This window comes from Nelumbo lutea, chromosome 4, assembly GCF_056320005.1.
Source record: "Nelumbo lutea isolate HS-2025 chromosome 4, American lotus-T2T, whole genome shotgun sequence".
Taxonomy (NCBI): domain Eukaryota; kingdom Viridiplantae; phylum Streptophyta; class Magnoliopsida; order Proteales; family Nelumbonaceae; genus Nelumbo; species Nelumbo lutea.
In genome coordinates, this window is record NC_142687.1 from 59,168,539 (window position 1) to 59,191,541 (window position 23,003).

Genomic DNA, 23,003 nt, shown 5'->3' on the forward strand with positions numbered 1-23,003 from the left:
TTCCAATTGTGTCCAAACCTTCACCTCCCTCAGTCCAAGTTACTACTGAATGACCACCAATCAGGCAAGTGTAATTCACTGATAGGCACAGACTCCTCCTCTAGTTCCTTCTTTGTCAACAAATCTAGTAGGTGTTTCTCCTCCTTCTAACCTTGATCATCCCACTAATTGCACAAAGGTAAGTATAGTCATACTCTTCATCCCATTTCCGATTATGTTTCTATTTCTCGCATATCTGCTTCCAATCACCCATTTGTTTGCCTTTTATCCTTCGTCTTTATTCCTAAAAATGTCTAGGAAGCACTTACATCCTTAGGTAGCGTCAAGTAATGGAAGAGGAATTATCTGCATTTGCACATAATCACACATGGGAGCTTTCCACTCTCCCTCCTAGTAAGCAAGTTGTAGGTTGTTAGTGGGCATACACGATTAAATACTTACCAAATGGTATGATAGAAAGGTCAAAGGTTTGATTAGTTGCTAAGCACTACTCACAATTGTATGGAATAGATTATATAGAAACTTTCTCTCCTATTGCCAAGATTAGATAAATCTGGGTTCTTATATCTTTAGCAAATATGTATGATAGGCTCCTATTTCAGCTTGACATTAAGAATGTCTTCTTACATGGTGACCTTCTTGAGGAGGTTTATATGGAGCAACCACTAGGATTTATTGCTTAGTGGGAGGATGGTAAAGTGTGTAGACTCAAGAAGGCAATTTATGCACTAAAATAGTCTTTGTGTGCTTGGTTTGGCAAATTTAGTGAAGTGGTAAAAGACTTTGGTATGATGCAGTGTCAAATTGACCACTCAGAATTCAACTATGATTTTGAAGCTAGGAAAACTTTGTTGGTGGTATATGTAGATGACATTATTATAACTAGCAGTGATAGTGTGGGGATTAATACATTGAAGGTCTTTCTACATGACTATTTCCAAACAAAAGATCTTGGCAAACTAAAGTATTTTCTAAGAATAGGGGTTGCAAGGTCGAAGCATGGCATCAATTTGTGCCAAAATATGTGCTTGACATGTTAGAAGAGACAGGACACTCAAGTGCTAAACCAGCTAAAACACCAATGGAGCCTAGTGTCAAATTACGTATTGATGCAAGTGAGGAATTTGATAATCCAAGGAGGTACAAAAGGTTAGTGGGTAAGTTGAAGGCCAGATATCTCTTTTGCAATCAATGTGGTTAGCCAGTTTATGCAAAACCCTCAAGTACCCCATGAGAATGCAGTCCTAAGAATTGTGTGGTTTTTTAAGGGAACTCTAGGTCGTGGGTTATTGTACAAGTCTAGAGTGAGCCTTGAAATAGAAGGTTACATTGATGTAGATTGGGCTAGCTCAATATCTAACAGAATATCCACCATAGGGTATTACACCATCCTTAGAGAGAACTTAGTGACAAGGAAGAGTAAGAACAAATAGTGGTAGAAAGGAGCATTGTCGAAGCTGAATATAGCTATGGCACATACAACTTGTGAGCTAGTGTGGTTGAAGAACATCCTTCAAGAGATAGGATATTTAGTTAACAGCCCCATGAAGTTGTACCATGAAAACAAAACTGTTGTCCACATATCATCCAATCCTGTTTTCCATGAAAGAACAAAGCACACGAGGTTGATTGTCATTTTATAAGAGAGAAAGTGCTTGGTGGACTGAATTGGAAAAAGGAAATTGAAGAGAAATGGGGAAGAAATAGGTGGAAAAGCTGAAAAGGGAGAAGTTAACTCAATTTAGAAACAAATTGATAATAGAATGGAATTGGAATTTAGATGGTAATAATAATGATATTTGACTTGAAATGGAAAACAATATAAATAAAATAGCAAAGGATGCCTTGATAGAATATAAAGGGCAATGGCAAGGTAGTAAAGAAACCTGGTGGTGGAATGAAAAGGTTCAAAATATGATTAATTAAAATGAGCATGCTACAAAGATTGGCAACAAGCTGAAAAATGTAGAAAATTAGGAAAGTGAATGAGGTTAAATGTAAGGATTATGATGAGCTTTTACCATAAATTAGGCACTAAAGAGGGGAAAAAAGGAATGTATAAACTAGCAAAGATGAGAGAAACGAAATGCAAACGTTTAAACCATGTTAGATGCATTAAAGATAAAGATCAAACTATTTTGATATTAAATGAACAATAAGGAGATGGTGTTGCTGAAAAAAAAACAATAAGGAGATGGTGCTAATGGAGGAGAATTTAACAATACTAGTGTTAAAAACAATATTTTAAAAAACGACCCGAAACCATAACCGTTCTGGCCACTAGTTTCCAGGTCGACGCTTTAACCATCTGGTTCGAACAGACAACCCGTTTTGACAAAAATTTAAAAATTAAAAAAAAATAGTTAAAATAAAATGGCCAAAAACTATTGAACAGGTAGAATGGGTCAACAGTTTCGACCGACCAGGTCAACGGGTCATTGACCAATTCAACAGTTGTTGGCCAGGGACTAGATTTGGGATAAAACGGAACTGGTTGCCTAGATGGTTCCCAAGCTGAATAGTCCAACCGTCTGGATCAACGACGGTTCGAAAACCTCAAAATAATACACACCTTCATAGAGTGAGGCCTACTTAAGTAAAAGATGTACTAGACAAAACGAAGAAAGGAAAGGCAATTAGGAATTTAGGACCTTATGGGATTGCAATAGAAGTATGGAAAGCTATGGGAAAGGTAGACTTGTTATGGCCAACCAAACTAGTTAATAAGATAGTAAAAAAAAAAAGGAGATGCCTAATGATTAGAGAAACAGCAATATGGTGCCTATATTTAAGAAAAAGGGCGCTATACAAAGTTGTAATAACCATCGGGGGATTAAACTTATGAACCACACACTATGAAACTTTGGGAGAGAACAATCGAACAAATATTATGACTTGAAACAAGTGTATCAAAGAACCAATTTGGCTTTACACAGAGCAAATCAACCATGGAAACTATATTTCTTTTGAGATGATTGATATAAAAGTTCAAAGAGAAGAACAAAGATCTTCATAGTTCATACAGTATTTTATGATATAGAAAAAGTATATGATAGAGTCTAGAGAGATAATATGGTGGGTCTTAGAAAAGAAAGGGGTTCAAAATAGGTAATATAAACCAAATTAAGGATATTTATGACGAGGCAATAACCATTGTTAGAACACCAATAGGAATGACATCAGATTTACAATTACTATGGGTCTTCACCAAGGTTTTACACTTAGACCTTAACTATTTACATTGATCATAGATGAATTGATTAAACATAGAATACAAGAGATTTTAAAATAACCATGTTGTTTACGGATGACATTGTTTTAATTGACAAGTGTCATAGAATACAAGAGATTTTAAAATAAGTAGGACTAAAATAGGATTGTAAATAAAGATGCACTTAGGATTGGAGACCAAGAGATAACACAATGTGACCATTTCCAGTACCTTGGTTCAATAATTCATAACGAGGGAGACATTGAGGAGGATGTCACCCAAAGATTAGAGTAAGACGGGCAAAATGGACAGGTGCATCTAGGCTTTTATGTGTTGGTGAACACAACTTATTAGATTAAGAGGAAAAATCTACAAATAGTTGTAAGGCCAACTATGTTATATGGGGCATAGTGTTGGGCAGTCAAGAAACATGACCAGAAAATAAATGTGGAAAAAATGCAAATGCTAGGTGGATGAATGGAAAAACCAGAAAGGATAGGATTAGGAATGAATTTATCTTTAGGAGCCTAGGAGTAGCTCCAATAGGTGATAAAAATGAGAGAGAGTAGATTAAGATGGTTTGGGCACGTTCATAGAAGATCACCAACTACGCCAGTTAGAAGTGATTTGTTACACATTTAAGGGGCTAGAAGAGCTCAAGGTAGACCAAATCAGACATCAGTAGAAGTAGTAAGAAATGATTTAGAACCAATAATTTAGCAATGGATAAGGCTTTAAATAGAATGGATTGGCGAAACTGGATTCATGTAGCCAATCCCATATAATTGGGATAAGACATGGATGATGATGATGATGATGATGAGGTTTTTCATTAAAATTACGTTTACCATTTTTAAGGTTATTTTAAATTTTAAGTTTATATTTCTAATTAATATTTTATTTAGCATTTTTAATATTTTTGACATTTTTGGGGATCTTTTGGCATTTGTTCAAATTTTTTTTAGCATTTTTTGCACCTTTCCTCGAAAACGTGCATGCCTCGCCTTGCACCTCGTGGCTCAGGTTTAAAATGCCCCTTGCGCGTTTGTGTGTCTTGTGCTTTTAAAATACCAAGTAAGATAATCGAATCAAATTGAGAAAATTTGGTAAGGTTTTTATGGAAAAGATGGTAGACAAAAGGTTTCATTGGTTTAGTAGGATAAGGTGTGTAGAACAAAGACAATGCTTAGTAATTAGAAAAAAATAAAAGATTAAATAAAATGCATTGTTAACAAAGTGGTGGTGAAGAGAAGCTGACTAGAAATAAAGGATTGTGTGGAATAGGCATTACATTGGTTAAAAATATTGGATTTGTTCCACTAGTTTTCTTTTGATGATGTTTGGAGTAATTGGTCAACAGTGGCAAGTTGCTCTTATAAATAGGTTAGAGTAATTGCAAATTGAGCACCCCCTCCTGAAGGATATTTAAAGCAGAATTTTGATGGGAGCAGTCAAGGCAACCCAAGCCTTTTTGGAATTGGAGGTACCTTAAGAAACTGAGGTTGGAAAATGTATTATCCTTTTTCTCAGGTTCGCTGGCAGTTGGGGACTTTGTTAGGGCTGAATTGTTAGCTCCGGTACAAGTACAGATATTGATCCAAAAAAAAAAAAAAATACAAGGACTACAGATTGCAAAAAGTTAGGCGTCAAGTATCTACCGATTGAAGGGGATGCCAAGGTTGTAATACTGTAGGGGGGTGAATGACCCATAATCTGCCATCTGGTTCTATAATAATGAAATTCAGGTGGCTTACACGAAATATGAACATAAGAATACAGTGGGTGGGAAAATCGGCAAATGCCATGGCTGATTGTTTATCCAAACAAAGGGAAAATAGGGATCAATTTTGTTGGACTCAGTTGTAATTTATTTTTGTTCTTTAATCACCTTTTTGTGAGAGGTTGCAGTTTGCGCCTCTCCTAGGGATGGTGGTGTGCAAATATGATGTAGAAAGGCGAAGTGATGTTTCAAGAAAAGTATATGGGATACAGAAAGTTTTTAGTGGGAGATGGAAGATGAGTAAGATTCTGAGAAGATGAATGGTGTGGAGAGGGGAGACCCTGAAACCCATCCAAGGCTGTATAGATTGAGAACTACATTAATTATAATGAATCAATGCTTTGAAAAATGGGGAGCATATTGTGTTGTGTCCAAGGTTTAGGCAGCCTATTAGTTAGGGAAGAGGGAAGTGTCACACAGGTTGAAAGATAAGAGACTGAAACAACAAAAAATTTATAGTGAAACTCAGGATGAAAGATGGTGGAATGAATGTGTATTGTAGATGGAATGTTTATCATTAAAACTTGCTATGACACATTGACTAGGAGTTGGGCAGAGATATCTGAAATGAGAGGGGTATGGGGTAATCAAATTCCACTAAGATGGAAACTTTTTCTAGGGTATTATCATTGGATGGCATCCTAATGGTCACTCACTTGAAATCAAGGGGCTTTCATATGCCAAATACGTGCATGATAATATTTCTTCGCTGTACCATGGCAGCATCAATTTTGGAAGAGAGCTTTTCTTGTTGGCCCAAGCTTCCAGACGGCAAAAGAACTAAGACCATGCAGAGATTATTCCTTTCTCAGTTTGTTGGGTTATTTAAAAGAAAAGGATAGGCACAATTTTTTAAGACAAGTACAAATTGAGGAGAAGAATGGTGGCTGCTATTTTCTCTCTTGCTACGGAATGGGTTTTAGTTATTACTGAATTCGGGAGATTTAGGAATAAGCTTTTGTTCTTGGTCGGTTTTGGAAGCTGGGGGTTTTTGAGATGTTTTGAGAGTTCTGTATTTGTGCCTTTGTGGGTTTCATCACTTTGTAAAAATCAATTTGGTAAAATCTCATCACAAACATTGTTGTCAATGCATCTAGGCAATTCTGCGCAACACTGGGGTGCCTAGTCACCTAGTCACCTTGGTGGGCACCTAGGCAATGCAGCCTATGCGATAAGAAATTTATAAATATAAAGAAGTAACTTTTGTCTAGTTCCTCTAGTTTTACATACCATTACGCATGCATATTAATTAAAAAAAAATAGCAACTCTCTTTACTAAAACATTAATTTTTCTCTAAAAATGCGGCAAAGTATCATATCTAAAAGATTAAAAAAATCTTTAAATATATTAATTTCATTATTTTCAAAAATAGTACTACAATAATAAGTATTTAATAGAGCAACTTCATATCAGAAAGCAACTAAACAAGGTTTTTTAACTTAATAGTAAAAAAAAACAGTTGTTTTATTTAATTGAAGAGAGAATGAGGGAGAATAGAAAAAAAAGAACCTTTGTATTTCTATTATTTCTTTCTTTCCCTCTTTCTTCGTCTCTCCTCAAAACCTTTTGATCTTTTAAATTTCAATAGTAAAGCATCAAAACAAAGTATAAGTTATATATAAGTATATAATAGAATGTATTCACATACATATTAATAAGATGCATCAATATAAATGACGGGACCCTAGTTGCCATAAGTCAAGGCGTTTAGGCAAGGCGACCAGCCAAGGGCGCCTAGTTGCCTAGGTCATAACTTGACAACTATGATCACAAATAGCTTGGAGTAATTTTCTATTCCAATGAAATTTCTTCTGCTCTTTCTATGCTGAAACCGTATCACTTTAATCAAATTTATTCTTACTATAAAAGAATTAAAGATCACCATTGAGAAAATAGAAAAATAAATGAGTGCATAATTTTACCTTGCATCATCGATGTAAATCTATATCTTGTTGTAATAGACTCAAGCTCCTGAATTGTGACCGTATAGCAATCAACATGCTTTACCTATTCATCAAGTTTGCATATGGATTCAATTTCCAAAACTACATCATATTGGAAGACATGGTTCTAAGCAATGCTCCGAAAACCAGAACTCTTTCTGATTCTCAAATATTAACAACCTAGAATACAGTCAAAACCATTGACTTCTTGTCATTGTTGCATGGACAAGGACACTAGAGTCAGAATCCAACACCTGTCCAAAAGTCTGACCCAACAAGATGAGAAATCATGGACTCAATAGACTCGTGGACATGTATATTGGAAAAATATATACTACTAACAATTATCAAAAATATGTATATATACTACTAAAATATTCATCTTCTATATTAGTTGTTCATTTATGTCAAATAAGCTAGAATATAAAGAGGAAGCACTACATAGAAGTGTTCTCAAGAATCCGTGAAGTGTTGGACACTGATGCATGCCAACACAGAGACATAGTCCATTTATGAGAGTCCATGCAACACTGCTTTTCATCAAATCTGGAAGTCATGGGTGAACAGGGTTGAACCCGGTTAAAGTACAGTAAAACCAATTTTTCATATGTCCTATTTCAGTATCTCTATATTTTTAAATAACACATTTATGACATGAAACTATCACAGTCGAACCGTCAACCAGGAAACTGCAAAATTGGGCTCGTTACAGCTTAGTTGCTGATCTTGTTATTTAAAGAATTGATTCTAAGATATAATTTCATTTATTCATCTATTCATATTCTTTATTCAACCACTGCATATAAATGTACATATTTAACATAAAGATGCCTGTATACAATAAGGGAACACTATCAAAAGTTGAACTTATGAGGACAAGAAAATAATATATAATAGGAAATTGAAGATTGAAAAAAAAAAAAAGCAATTAATCTTTTATAACAAGACATTTAAATCAAAAGTAGAAATAAACATGATCAAGAACATTCTAAAAACCATGTGAGAATCAAGGAAGCAGTTAAAATTTACTGCAGGAAAATGGCTTTCCAGATGACCTATCAAATATTTCTTTTTTTGGTAATCAATCACAAGAAACAAGATAAAAACAGATAATTAATAAGAAAAGGTTATGTACAAGCCCTTAAAAACAGGCAGCTAGAATAACAAGACCCATCCCTGTGTGTGTGTGTGGAAAATTTGACAAAAGCTAACACTTCTTACACTGAACTAGTGTTTTAAAAGGCGTGGGAGGCGTATGCCTAGAGGCACGGCTCCAGGCGAGGCGCTCCCGAAACTTTGCCCCCCCCCCCCGCCCCCCCTTTTCGATGCAGGCCAATTTGTTCTTTTTTTTTTTCAATTAGGGTGTCTTGCTCCGCTCGCCTCTGCTTCGACAAGACCCCCCTTTCAACTAATGTTATGCATCTTTATTCTTCTTAGTATAAAAGATTTTTATTAAAAATAAAGAAAAAATGAGATCCCCCCTTCCTCTTCATCCTCCCTCCTAACCCCCCTCCTCTTAAGGAGGCTTTCGCCTCCTTGTGTTCAGGAGGCTTATGCCTCTTGCGTTCTGAACTACACCTCACACCTCTAGGTAGTGGAACGCCTCACGTCACGCCTCCGCATTTTAAAACATTGCACTGAACCACCCTCTACTATATATGGTACCATCTAACCCAATTGATAATGGAACTACTAGCACCAAATGCTAACACAAGGAAGATCAATACTTCAAACATATTTTGGATCTTTTCTTCCCAAATGTACTAGCAAACTGTGGAAGGGACCTTTTGCCAAATAGTAACAGCCCAATCACCTACGGAGATGGAAGGATGGGCTTGGATTATACCATCAATCAAAACCATAGTAGAGTCTTCATAGGCATTTTTTATCAGCAAGAAAGAATTTATTTTATTAATAAATAAAAGAGACTAGATAAACAATAGTAGAGTCTTATTGGGCATTTAAAAGTTCAGAGGAAAATTTTCCACAATGGTGTCGAGAAAGAGCAAAATAGGAATAAACACTGTAGCAATTTTGTAACCTCTACAAATAAACCGCATAGCTTAGGATGTGAAAACTTATGCCGTTCCCCAAACACCTCATCTAGGAAAATGCACATAAATGCCTCAATTGTGTGGGAGGGGAGTACCTTCGCCAAATGGAACCAACCTCAATGATACCTATCAAACTTCTAGCTGGAGTCAAATAAAAAGACTTGTGGAGGATATACCATCAAGTTACTCTTGCCTACATATTTCACCCCCTTTGCTCAAGCAACATTGGAGAAGATTCCATCTTTGAAGAGAAAAAGGCAATTGAAAACTACCCAAGTCAATAACATTACAAACATATATATCAACTGTAATGGAAAAATAGATTATTCTAGGATAAAGTCAGAGAATTTTTCTATACCACTCCAGTTATATCATTCCATTGATCCCCCTATATATAGTGTCTACCCACTCCTCTAGCTAAGTTATCAGCAAGAGTTTGCAGATCTTGGAATTTATTTGAATGAGCTGTTCATTATAGATGCCAGAGATTTCTCCTCTCTAAAAAAGTGTAATTACCATCACTGACTGTCTCAGAACAAAACCATATAGTCATTACCAACTGGGTTTTCTCTTCATCAAGCAAAGATGATTTAAAATGGTACTTTTCCCATGGTAATGTACTTACTTGATAGTGAAATCAAATGTTATTATAAAAGGGAGAATGTAAATCACCCCTTTTGTTGCTCCAAAAGTTCTTTTAAGTTAAAATGCTTACAACTTATCATGTCACCCATCTCTGTGTGTTGCACACCCATTGGAGTCTCTATCGTTTTTCTTGAAAGAGTAAAGTATGATATTATATTAATGATTTCCCAGATGGTGGATTCATCCAAGAGTTTAAAGAAGGTGATGGCGGGGAACAGATCTCTTTACTACAATTCGCTGATGACACCATCTTTTTCTGTGATTCTTCAGCTGAAAGATTGATTTACCCGGGTTATATTCTAAGGTAGTTCAAAGCTGTTTCAGGCCTCAAAATTTATCTCTCTAACAGTGAAAAGTGTAAAGTAATGTTGACAGAGGAAGGGCATTCAGATCTCCAGTTGGCTAACATCATGGGCTGCAATGTTGGGAAATTGCACACCACTTATCTTGGCTTCCGTGTGGTTTAAAAAGTAACTCTATGAGAATCAGGGATTCAATTATTGAAATATTTGACAGGAAATTGACCATGGGGAAGTCAAAATATTTGTCAAAATGGGGTAAACTAACACTGATATGGAGTGTTTTGTTGTCACTCCCCTTTCTTTTGATAATTTAATGATAAGTTCATTAATCAAAATAAACTTTTACAAGCATCTCTTGGAGAGGTGCGAGGTGTAACCTCCCCCCTTTAATAATGATCACAGGTTCTAAAAAACTAAAGATTACAAAGCAGCCCAATATATTAGCTCCTGAGAAATCCCATGTTTAGCAAGAAAAATGGCCATTCCATTTGTCGACCCACCCACCCATTGGATTCTAATTTTCATGTACCTTGTTTTAACCATATAGCTTTTTTATGATATCCCTGTAACTCCAAATGAAAGAATCTGAACCCGACAGCCATCCCACAACCACCTTTGAATCTCCTTCAATTAGTAAATTCTCCACCCCAATTTGGTTGATAATCTAGGTCCCTTGTACTGCAGCTAGGAACTAATCCCTTGTAGAGAATGATATGATATTGCTGTCCTCATTTCTCAGAACCCATCCTAGACCCAACAGTCCTGGATTATCCTAACTATTTCCATCAAAATTCAGTTTAATAAACCCTTCCGGAGATGGTGTCCAGACTGCTAAAGTACTGCTTTTCTTTAGAGAATATTAACTACTGCTAACAAACTCCTCCAAATGTCATCAAAGGAAATAGGAATTAAAATTAAGGGTTTTCAGCCAATGAATTTCCCTTGTTAAGATACACTCTTTCACCTATGAGTGACTTCTCTCCTTTCCTTGGAAAATTCCAGCATTCCTTTCTTCCTAAAGATGGCCCACAAAGTAGCCACTCTGATACATCTCCACACAACTCTCCCTCTTTTTGTGGGTCAAACAATGGTAGACAGATTAAACAACATATTTACTTCTATTGGCAAGTTCCACAAACAAAAATTCAATTCCACATGGCTGCAGCAAAACAGAAAGATATCAGTTTAGGTATAAACACACCACAAGGCCTTTTCTTTTTGTAGGTTGTCCAAAGTAATAATCTTACCATAGTAATCTTCCCAACAAAAACATAGCAATTTTGGGGAGAATATGCCTAGTCCAAACATTTTGGTACAAGGGCCCAAACCCTTCTATTTGGCTTCAAAGAATCCAAATAGACGTTACCAAGGGAAAGTAAATACACAAGCAAGCTCATCATCCCACAACCCTCTACAAAAACCCAAGTCCGAATTTAAAGACAAAGGAAGAATTGGGGAGGAGAGAAATTTAGAGACAGCCTCTTTTTTATAGAGGAAAATAAAGGAAAAGAAGGAAAGAGGTCTTTGAGAGGTAAATTGCCCACCTAAGTGTCTACCCAAAAATGAACTAAGTTTCTAGAGCAAGCATCATACCAAGACAAATCTATAAAGAAATTTTGTAATGCAACATATGTGAGCAAATGAACAAGAAAACAGATAAAATTGTAATCTATTATGTATATAGCACGAGAGACTGACCACAAATGGCCATGTCAGGACATTCTCCCCTGTTATTGTCTCCACACAAGGCTCTTCAAAAGCACACTGCTTTGCTAATGGCAACATAGCAGACACTGCAGCCAATAACAGAAACAAACTGTTACAAAAAAAGGGAGGGAAATGGATGACCAGAAAAAATTATTATAACAATTAAGTTAGACCCAATATATTCTTATATGCAGATGGGCACTTTGGTCCAATAAATACACCTGTCAGGCCAAGAAATAACCATATCAAAGAATTCAAACCACCAAGTCCATTTTCAATGTGTGAACACAACAGTATCATCTGATCAGGTTAAACTTCAAGCTGGAATAGATCCCATAGAGCAAGTAAATTAGATGGTTGACTGGTTGAGATTCATTCCATGTCCACCAGCATACAAATAGATATAAAATCTCAATACAATGCAAGATCTATAATTAGCAATCAAGTGTGAAGATCCTAGTTTCTAGAGAGGAGGTAATTATATGATTCTCATTTTTTGGATAGTATTAAAAGAAAAAAAATTAGGATAGAATACTAAATAAAAAATGTTAGAGGAGAAAAGTATATTACAAGCTTTGCAACCCAAGCAAAAACAAAGCGCAAATAACAATTTGCAAGTATGCACGAGTCCCACCATAATCGCAAAAATATGCACTTCCAAAAACAGAAAGCCTGCTATCCACATTAAAACCTCTCCATTCACCATAAGACCCCCCATACACCTCATAAGCCCACACAATTCAAGTGCAACCATTGACCCTTACTGCCACCCAACCCCTCTATTACTTGCCGCAACAGCCCCTTCCATATTCTCTAGTTCTTCTGGTAGACCTTCTCCTAGGTAAGTCCACCAGCACCACCACCTAATAAGACCTTTTATTGTTTCTATCCCTTACTCTAACCACACCTAGTTCCATCACCTCACTATCACTATGTGCACAAGCCTCGCTGAGCATCCTCAATTAAATGTCATTGTCCTCAAGGCCAATAGAAGGGCCAGTGATTTAAAAAGCACGCCAAGGCCCCAGGTGCAGCTGGTCACTGGTGTGCCTTGCACTTCAGCCCAGGAGTGCACCTTTTAAACATTTGTGCATTTTTCTGTTTTTTATGCCTAGCAAATGGACAAGGGAATCCATGCCCAAACCCTCAACCAATCCCCTCGAGGCAAGCCCAAACAAGTCCATATTAGGGTCTTAAATTCTTAATACATGCCCCCTACAATGTTTTTAAAATCGCACAATTCACAATTCAAATAATATATTCATATCAAATCATGAACAAAACGATATGAATCGTATACAGGTATCATTTTTTGCAATAATCGTGCAACTTATAACCAAATTGCAAAATCGAATCATAAATCACGATTTACAATTGATTTTACTGATTAATTATTTTATCAAGAAAATACTATTTAGCCCCTCTCCTCTTAAGGTTTTTGTTTTGAAAAATGAGGGGTAATTATGCCATTTTAATTATTAAAGACAATTTACATTCCTAATCAATCGAAAGAAGCTTTCTTTCTAAAAAAACCAAAAGAAGCTTCCCACGAAAGGAAACTTCTGGGCAGGAGAAGAAAAACCCTCCTATGATGCATAGAAATTCCTTTGTACCTTTAAGTATTTCTTCCTATGTTTCTATTTTGATGCAAAAACAGGGCTTCCGCCCTTCTTGCATTTTCCTTCTCCACAAATGTTTTTGCCCCTTCATCTTTAGATGCAAAAGGGACTTTAATTCCTTCTTTTCTCACACAAAAACAGGGGTTCGGCCCTCTTATTTTACTCTTTTCTGATGCAAAACAAGGGTCACTCCCCATTTTTTCCAGTCGTTATTTGACACAAACAGAGCTCTGCCCTATCTTTTTTCTTTTCACCTTTTTAATGTGAAATAGGAGCATTGCTCCATTTGTTTTCATCCTTTCTAGCATAAAAACAGGGGCTTTACCCCTATTTTTTTATCTTTTTCTCATGCAAAATAGGAGTTGCTCGGTCAATCCGCCCATATTTTCTTGTTTTTTCATCATTTTTTGTAACAAAGATTTCTTTGGTAGCTCCAGTATGCAAGTCCTTATTTATGCATGTGTGCATTTCGTTAAATTATCATGTTCTTGCCTTCTTGGATGTGTGTTGGGTTCAAATTGAGCAATTACATCTCTCTCTTATTTCTGTCCCACTTTACAGCTTTGTGTATGGGATTAATCTTCCCACACTAGTACATATTCCTGTCCCACTTTACATTGCAGCCCAAAACAATTGTTGCCTCAAAGCCCTTTGTTTAGCAAGATAATCAGCTAGCCCATTTTCACTCCTAACCCATTTGAATTCAGCCTCTACCTCCTTTGCAACCTTTTCCACTTCCCTTATCACTTGTTTGAAAGTCCACAGGGTACTTCTATTGTTTCTAGCCCAAGAGATGATAACCTTGGAATCCCCTTCAACCTCAATATGCCTCAGTCCTAGCTGCTTAGCTATCTTCAGCCCTTGTAGCAATGCCATTAACTCAGCTTTTAGAGAGCTTCCAATGGCAATCGGTCCAGAGAACAAAGCTAATATTCTCCTTTCAGAATTTCTGATTACTCCTTCGATACCTGATAGTCCCGGATTTCCAAGAGAGCTTCCATCAAAATTCAATTTAATCTTGTTACCATCTGGAGGTTTCCATTCCATTCTTACTTTCTCTTTCACTCTTGACGATTGTGCTACTTCTGTCCAAGATCTTAGAATGTCTGTGACTGAGAAGTCTTGAAAGATATGCAAAGATTTTACCCAATGAGCTACTTTAACTTTAATCGTGTCGATTACCTCCTCCATTGTTCTACTCTTCTCCAAAAATGTTTTGCTAATCCTTTCTTCCCAAATCACCCAACAAATAGCTGCCTCCGTAGCTTTCCACATAACATTCCCTCTTTTCTTTGGTTGGCTCAACAAATCTCGACTGAAAAGTCCTGCAACATCTTGAGGGGAAACCTACCTGCAACCAAAGACAGTACAAAAAAATTCCCAAATGTGATGCACAAAGGAACAAGATAATAATAGATGTGCAAGGGACTCACCACTTTTCTTACAAAGGGAGAACATGTGAGGAGAAAGGCAAGCAAAAGGCCTTCTTCTCTACAGCATATCACAAGTATTTACCTTGACAAGGAAAATTTCCCAACAAAATGTGGGGGGATGACTTACTCCAAATTTCTTTCATATGTAAATCCCCAACTAGGATGCTAGGTGAAGCAAGAACACTAAAAAAGGAAGAACACGAGAAGAGGCCACCTAAAGAGCCTTTCCATATTTTGGAATCTTCCAAGGATGGGTCCAAGTGAACTTATCCTATTAGATCCAGCAACAGAACGAGTCACATTCATTTTCCCTGTGGCCCCTTCTGAAACCCAGATTCCAATTGACCCCATTTGAACCAAGAGTTCCCAAATTACATACAGTTTTCCCTACAAAATTTGACAAAGTATAGAGCTCGTGAAAAAAAATCTTTTAAGTGGGCTTTCTCCCACCCAAAGAACTTCCTAGAAATGAACTTTATTGCCCTGACCCACATCAAATCGAATGGAATTAAGGTAGGGTAGATTTCATAAATTGCTTTCCAAGGGGAAGTTGAAGAAACATGAGGGGCAACTTTTGCATCCCAACCATTTCCATCCAAACCATGAATACTCTCAATGATTTTGTACCACAATCTATTGCTCTCGAAAGGGAATCTCCACAACCACTTTCCTAACAGAGCTGAGTTCCTAAGTGAAAAGTCCCAAACCCCCTTGATCCTTGGGCTTTCTAACTTGATCCTAATTAATCAGGTGAACCTTCCTCTCCTCTCCTGGGTCCCAAAGGAAATCTCTTATGTATTTCTCTAAGCTCCTTGCTACTATACAGGGTACTAAAGGTTGAAAGGAAGTAAATAGGGAGGTTCTCCAAAGTGGCTCTAATCAAGGTTATCCTTCCACCTAGAGAAATATAATCCCTCTTCCACAGAGCTAGCTTCCTAGTAAATATTTCAATTACTAGCTTCCTGAATCCTTCTGATCTAAGGTTTCCTCCTAAAGGTAAACCCAAGTAGCTAATTGGCCAACTTCTAATCTCACACCCCAAAATCTCTATGAATCTATGGAGTTCCCCTTCCTCCAGATTGACCCCTACAATGCTAGTTTTGGTCCAATTTATCATCAAACCTGTCACCCCACAAAGTTATCCAATAGCAACTTTAGGTTTACCACTCCTTCCTCATTCCTCATTCACAAAAAAAGATTGTGTCATCTGCAAATTGGAGGTGGGTAACAACCACTTGATTCCTACCTATCCTCCACCCTCTAATCAGTCCTTGGAAATCAGCTTCCGCCACCATTCTACTTAACACCTCAGCCACTAAAGTGAAGAGAAGCGGGGATAAGGTGTCTCCTTGCCTAATTCCTCTCACAGCCGGAAAGAAAACCTTCGCTACACCATTAATAAGAATTGAGTAATGGACAGAACTTGAACATCCTCTAATCCAAGATCTCCATTTGGTTCCAAAACCTAACCTTTCTAACGTTTGAAGGAAAACTTCCCGGGTAACCATATCATAGGCTTTCTCTAGTTCCACTTTACACACCAACATTTTTCCTCTACCCTTTCTTTTTTCTGCAACACACTCATTGGCTACTAAAATTCGATCCACAATTCGCCTTCCTTCCACGAAGGCACCTTGAAAAGGAGAGATGATCGAGGGTAGCACTTTCTTGATCCTTTCTGAGAGAACCTTTGAAATAATTTTGTATACACTCCCAACAAGACTAATTGGCCTATAATCTTTAGGAGTTTTGGCCTCCCTCTTCTTCGGGATTAAGGTGATAGAAGTAGCATTCACCCCTCGAGACACCTCTCCCTTGAGAAAGAATTTATTGAACACTTCTAGAATATCAATTTTCAACCAATCCCAGGCACCCAACATTCTTGAAAGAAGGCCATTAAAAATCCATCCAGCCCGGGGGCTTTAGATCTTTCCATGGAGAAGATTGCATCCTTGATTTCTTCCAAAGTAAAATTCCTTTCCAAAAAAAAAGAGAATGTTCTTCTAAAAGCCTATCCCCTTCCATTTTCAGTAGCTCTAATGTCACCCTGCTTGAATTTGTGAAAATTTCCTTGAAATGGTTTACAACGATCCTTGTGATCTCTTGGCTCTCTCTTATTTCCTGACCCCCCCCCTTCACACTAACGATTAAATTTTTCTTTCTCCTTCCGTTTGCAATTGCGTGGAAAAACTTAGTGTTCCCATCTCCTTCAACAATCCATTGACACCTTGATTTCTGTCTCCAACAAATTTCCTCCTTCCTTAATATCTCTTCCAATTCTTGCTTGATTTTCCATCGATCCTCTCTCTCTTCTTCTGATAAACTCCGATCGCCTCGTTCTTGTTTAGCTCCTCAATCTTCCTCACTATGTTATCTTTTATTTCCTCTACCCTCCCAAAATGCTCTTTATTCCATTCTTTTATTTTCCCTTTTAGCCTCTTTAATTTCCTAGCAAAGCTTAACATTTTCATACTCCCCAAAGGTTTGAGTTCCTACCACCAATCCTTCAATCTGGTCTTAAATGTGTGATCCTCAAACCACATCTTTTCATATCTAAATGGAGTAGGGCCACCCCCCGGAAGTTCCTTTTCAATGGAAATGGGGCAATGATCTGAAATAACCCTAGGTAGCCCTTTCACTACTATTAAGCCCCACAATTCTTCCCAGTCGGAAGTAATGAGAAACATATCCAGTTTGGAACAGGTTGGGGGGATTGAAAATTCAACCAAGTATAGTCCACCCGTAGCATCGGAAGTTCACTCGATTCAAGGGAATCAATTAAGCTATTAAACTTCCTCATGCTAGTAGTGATTCCTTGGTTCAGGTTGTTTGTTTTCCCCGAAAATCAGATGACATTGAAATCACCTCCCACACCACGGTACCTCCCAAATTCCCCTAATAGCACATAACTCTCTTATTTTTTCTATTTTTCATGAATTGCATATTTGGCTTAAATTATTGAAACTCGAAAAGTTGAAATAGTAAGGACTAGAAATATTAGACAACAAATTAGTTCTTTTTCTTTAAAAAAACTGGGAGATAAGATTATAAATTCATAGGATAACTAAATTTTCAATAGTAGATTAGGATTCTGATGAAGGCCCAGATGTTATGCGAGAAAAAGTTGATGAAAATAACAATTTGCAAGTGAGATGCAATAGTGTGGCAGAAACTTTTGGGGAGGTATCTTTAGGATCAAACACCACCTTGCACACACAAATAAAAATATTCAACCGTGCAAAAAAAATCCTTGAGGAAGTATGTGAAAAAATTTTAAGGCATTGTTGGAAACTTAAGGGACAAAGAAATAGAAGGAGATGGAAATGTATGAATCCAATGTTGGTACCAATTTGAGGGACATCTATTTTGATGATCAACTGGAGGTAAAGGATCCCAAAGGAAAGCACAAGGCTTCATGAACATTTGATTCTTATGCACAAAAGGGAAAAAGGGTAATCAACAAGCAACTTTGAATCAAGTGTGAAAGAAAGGTGATAAAGATAAAGTTTGTCAATTCATTGCTCAATTCCTTTACACAAATGCTTTGTCTTTTAGTCTTGTGAAAAGTACCTTTTATGCTAAAATGGTCAACGATATGAATACATTTTAACCAGGACATAAGCTTCCAAGTTATCATGAAATAAGAAATACTTTTCTAAAGAAAGATGTAGGAATTGTTGAACCAAGGATTGAAGAGTATAAGGAGTGGAGGAAGACTAGTTGCACACTCATGCCGGATAAACTGATGGTTGTAGAAGGTCTATTACAAATTTTCTAGCGAACAGCCCAAGTGGGACAATATTTTTCAAATTAGTGGACACCTCAGAAATTATAAAAAGTGGAAAAAACGTATTCAAATTGTTTTCATATACAAGCATTGTTGGATCCTCAATTTAATGTGTTGTTATACTAAAAACAAAGAATTGAAAAGACCCTTTGCAAGGAAAGAGGAATGAATTAAAGCACATGATATTGTGTTGACTGATGTTAACTTTTGGGCATCAGTTAAATATTGTCTAAAAAATACTCTTCCCTTGGTTAAAGTTCTTTGACTTCTTGATTCAAATAAAGGCATGCTATAGGCCATATTTTTATGAAACAATGGATCAAGCAAAAGAAAAAAGTTCCAAGAACTTGAGATATAAGCCACAATGGGACATTATTGATAAACATTGGGATTTGCAATTCCATGTGTCATTACATGCAGTGACTTGTTTTCTAAATCCAGCTTTTCACTATGACAAAAATTTTAACGCAGTTTAGAAATTAAGCAAGGCCTTATGATTGCTTGGAGAGAACAATTCCCAATACATGAGAGTGAATTGTAATTGAGGATCAAAATAACAAATTCAAAGCAGCAGAAGGTTTATTAGAGAAACAGCAAAAAATTACCCGGATATGTAATTAGACATCTGGGAATTTAATTAGACAACTAATTAATTTTTCAATACTTACGTCCTTTTTTTTCTTTCAATTTTCTATACTTAATCACTTACATATTAAATCTTGGCAAAGCAGCTGATATGGTGGGATAATTATGGAGATGGCAGACCAAAACTGAATAAATTATCAATTCATATTTTGAAATTGGCGTACAGTTCTACAGGTTGTGAAAGGATTGGAGAACATTTGAGCAAGTAAAATTTCTATTTCTATAATTATTCAGTGGATTAAAATTATGCTAAGGGTATATTATATATGGATTTATCTAATTCTTGATTTTTAATGTTTCTAGATACATTCTAAAAATAGGAATTGTTTGGAAGAAAAGAGATTGAACGCTTTGGTGTTAAATACAATCACCAACTTGAGATCCGCCATGAGAAAATTTGAGCAAGGGCTTGATCCAATTTGTCTATTAGACATGGAGTCAGAATGTTTTGGTGTCAAATACAACCACCAACTTGAGATCCGCCATGAGAAGAGAAAAGTTGAGCAAGGGCTTGATCCAGATTGCCAATCAGACATGGAGTCAGATGATGAATGGATAACTAGAAAGGAAGATCTTGCTCTTCCTCATGATGATACCACAAGCATGGATAAGGGAAAGTGCTTTACTAAAGTTGAAGGAGTTGTAGATAACCCACAACTCGTACAGGTGTTAAATGAAGGAATCTCCAAGTGTATCTGTAAGTCTGCTAAGACTACCCCAGTTGAGGAAGGACTAAAAGAAACCCCCAGTGGTCAAAGTATACAAGATGGAGTGATAGCACCCATTGGCCACAATACATCTGTGAGAGTAGGCTTAAACCTACACTTTGAGCAGGAAAAGCTTGCTTCAGAAAAGCTCTTCACCTCGTTGCCACCCTCCCACTCCCCCCAAGGTATGACAGTCAATTTGGTTTTTGATACTAATATGGTGTTTGTGCCTTTAGCAGGTGTTCAAGCACCCAACATTGAAACTGAACCAAGAGCCTGTGTTAGCAAAATTGGGGCAGTAGTGAATGATAGGAAATTGGAAATGTTGCAGGAGAAGACGAGGAAGAGCAAGAGAGGCTAAGAGGAGAGGTAATCTGGGAGCAAATAAGTGCTAGTTTTGAGCAGTTAAAGAGGAAGGAGGAACAACTGCTGCTAGGTACAGGAAAGAATAAATGAAATGGAGAGGAAGAAAACGGTAAGGAGTTACCAGACTCAGAACAAGAACATAGAAAGGAGACCCAAGATATAACAGGAGAAGAAATAGAAACTGTAACAGGCTTTGTGGAGAAACTAGGCTGCAAACTGAAAAATCTGAATGCTCTAAAAGCCCTCATTAGAAATTCAGATGGTCCTAAAAAAGCTAGAAAGAAAAAGTGATTGATAGAACTGAAGGCCAAATGAAAAGGAAACTCAAGGCACTTTGGAGGAGAGAGATAGAGAACAGAGATGGGAGCTAAAAAAGTAGTTGGAAGACAATTTGTACAAGGAGGAAGTCAGTTGGAGGCAAAAATCTCGACACGAGTTTTTTCATGCCTTAGCTAATGGGAGAAGAAGCAAGAATTTTATTTCCAATTTGAAAATTGGAGGGGAGGTTATAGAGGACCAAAGAGAGATTGCAAGGATCTTTACGGAGCACCTTAGAGACGTGTTTCAAAGACTCCATGGTGATAGAAGGTGAATAGAAGGACTGGATTGGCCAACCATTTCAGATTATTGCATGATTTGGTTAGAAAGGAGGTTCGAATTGGAAGAGATCAAGGGCGCAATGTTTTCTATATATAGGTCAAAAGCATCGGGGCCAAATGGATTCACCATGGCATTCTATCAGGACTCAATGTCTCTCAATGGCCCTTAAGCTACCTAGGATTACCCTTAAGAGCCAACCCGAAGGACTCAAGCTTTTGGAATCTAATTGTAGAAAAGGTGCCAAAGAAACTGGTGTGTTGGAAAAAGGGATACACTTCCCTAGGAGGTAGGATCGCCCTAATAAAGTTGACCCTAGCATACCTCCCTGTGTATTATATGTCAGTCTTTAAGATGCCGGAGGGAGTAAGCAAGAGCATTGAGGAATTAATAAGGGATTTCTTATGGGAGCCAGGAGAGGAGAAAAGACACCATAAGGTGTTGGAAGATAATCGGTAGAGATAAAAAGTAAGGGGGTCTTGGAATAGGAAATATCCAAAAAAGAAATTTATCTCTACTAAAGAAGTGGTTATGGAAAATGCCTAAAGAAGGAGAGAAACTATGGGCTAGGGTGGTGGTGAGCATACACAGGCTATTGGACATTGGATGAGACACTGGTTCACTGCATCGGGCTACCAGAGCTTCACCTTGGAAGGCCATACAAGCAATTCTACCTTGTTTCTTGCCTCTTGTAAGGTATGAACTCAATTCTGGTTAACCTAATCAAATTCTGGGATCACATCTGGTAATGGGAACTCCCCTTTGAAGGACTTATACCCCTCTTTGTATTCTTTATCATGCTTCAAGAATGAGCCCATATCTACTTTCTTAGTCCCTTCAAACTCAATTAATGGTTTTGATTGGAACCTTGGCTTTAGAAAGGGATTAAGGGATTCAGAAATTGATAGTGTGCTCTCTTTACTCCAAAACCTCAAAGGAATTTTCCTTGATCCTGATAAGCCTGATGAAAAAATTTGGACACCTTCCTTTTCGTGTCTGTTCTCCTATAACTCTTTCTTCAAGGTTTTAACCCAACCTCCCCTTACTCCCCTTCAATCATTTCCTGTTAAGGAGGTATGGTGCAAGCCTATCCCACCTAGGTTGTGGCTTTTTGTCGGGAAGTTGTTCACGAAAGAATAAATACTTTTGACTGGCTACAAAACAAGAGGAAAAAGTGGTGCCTTTCCCCACATTGGTGTGTTCTTTGCAAGGCTAACAGTAAGACTCGCTTTCATTTGTTTATCACTTGTCCTTTCGTTGGTGGCATTTGGGCATGGCTTTTCTCCTTATTTGAGTGCAGGTGGACACCTCCGGCTGACATCAAAAGTCTCTTTGATCAAACTTCCTGTCCATGGCCAAGGAAAATAGGTAACATCATGTGGAAGAGTGCTATGGCGGCAATAATCTGGACAGTGTAGGAAGAAAGAAATGCAAGAATTTTTAGAGAAAAGGAAAGAACAAAAGAGGCCTTGATTGAATCAATACTGATCAGAGTGGCTCACTGACTGAAATCCTTAGAAAACTTCTCAAATATATCCATTGATGACATCATTAGAAATTGGAAGGAAGTGGCAGACTCAAATGTCAATAAGCAGCCTGTTATTCCTATCTGGCCCCCTCCTGAAAGAGGATTTATAAAGCTTAACTCTGACGGAAGTAACATGGGAAACCCAAGTATGTAAGGAATTGGAGGTGTATTCAAGGATGAGGAAGGTAAAGTGTGTGGCCCAACAGGTGAGGGAGACTTACTAAGAGTGGAAGTAATGGCAGTTATGGAAGGGGTGCAAAGGGATAGAACCATGAATGCTAGAAATCTAATCATTGAAGGGGATTCCAAACTGGTAGTGGCTGGGCTACTGGATGAGGAAAGTAGGATGTGGAAATACAACAATGAGAAGAAAAAATTCAGATGGATCACAAAGGAACTGTGAAGAAAAAAATCATCAAAAAAAATGGGGGATGGATGTACAACATGCCTCAAAAGCCAAAAAAAGGCCTGGAACTATTAAGATGGCAATGAGACAGCACTATACAAAAAATACCTTCCCAAACCTTGCTTCACTAAATCGTTAGATGTTTGATTAAATTCTTGGGGTATCCATCTAAAAGAACAGTTCAACAAAGATGACAACTATGAATTTCTGACAGGAGGTGAGCTATCCACCACGGCCCCTCATCCAATCCAATTGATGGTGATCCTTGAGTC

At 37.3% G+C, this 23,003-nt stretch overlaps 1 protein-coding gene across 1 annotated transcript in view; it reads right to left on the bottom strand.

Moving 5' to 3' along the window:
- PRMT6 (protein arginine methyltransferase 6) overlaps positions 1-23,003 on the bottom strand; it is a 70,287-nt gene that overhangs the window by 6,931 nt on the left and 40,353 nt on the right. Inside the window, exons 9-10 of the mRNA XM_088983593.1 lie at positions 11,635-11,729; positions 6,915-6,999 (exon numbers count right to left, since the gene is read on the bottom strand). Coding sequence (XP_088839719.1) covers positions 6,915-6,999; positions 11,635-11,729 — 180 coding nt within the window. The remainder of the gene's footprint in view (positions 1-6,914; positions 7,000-11,634; positions 11,730-23,003) is intronic.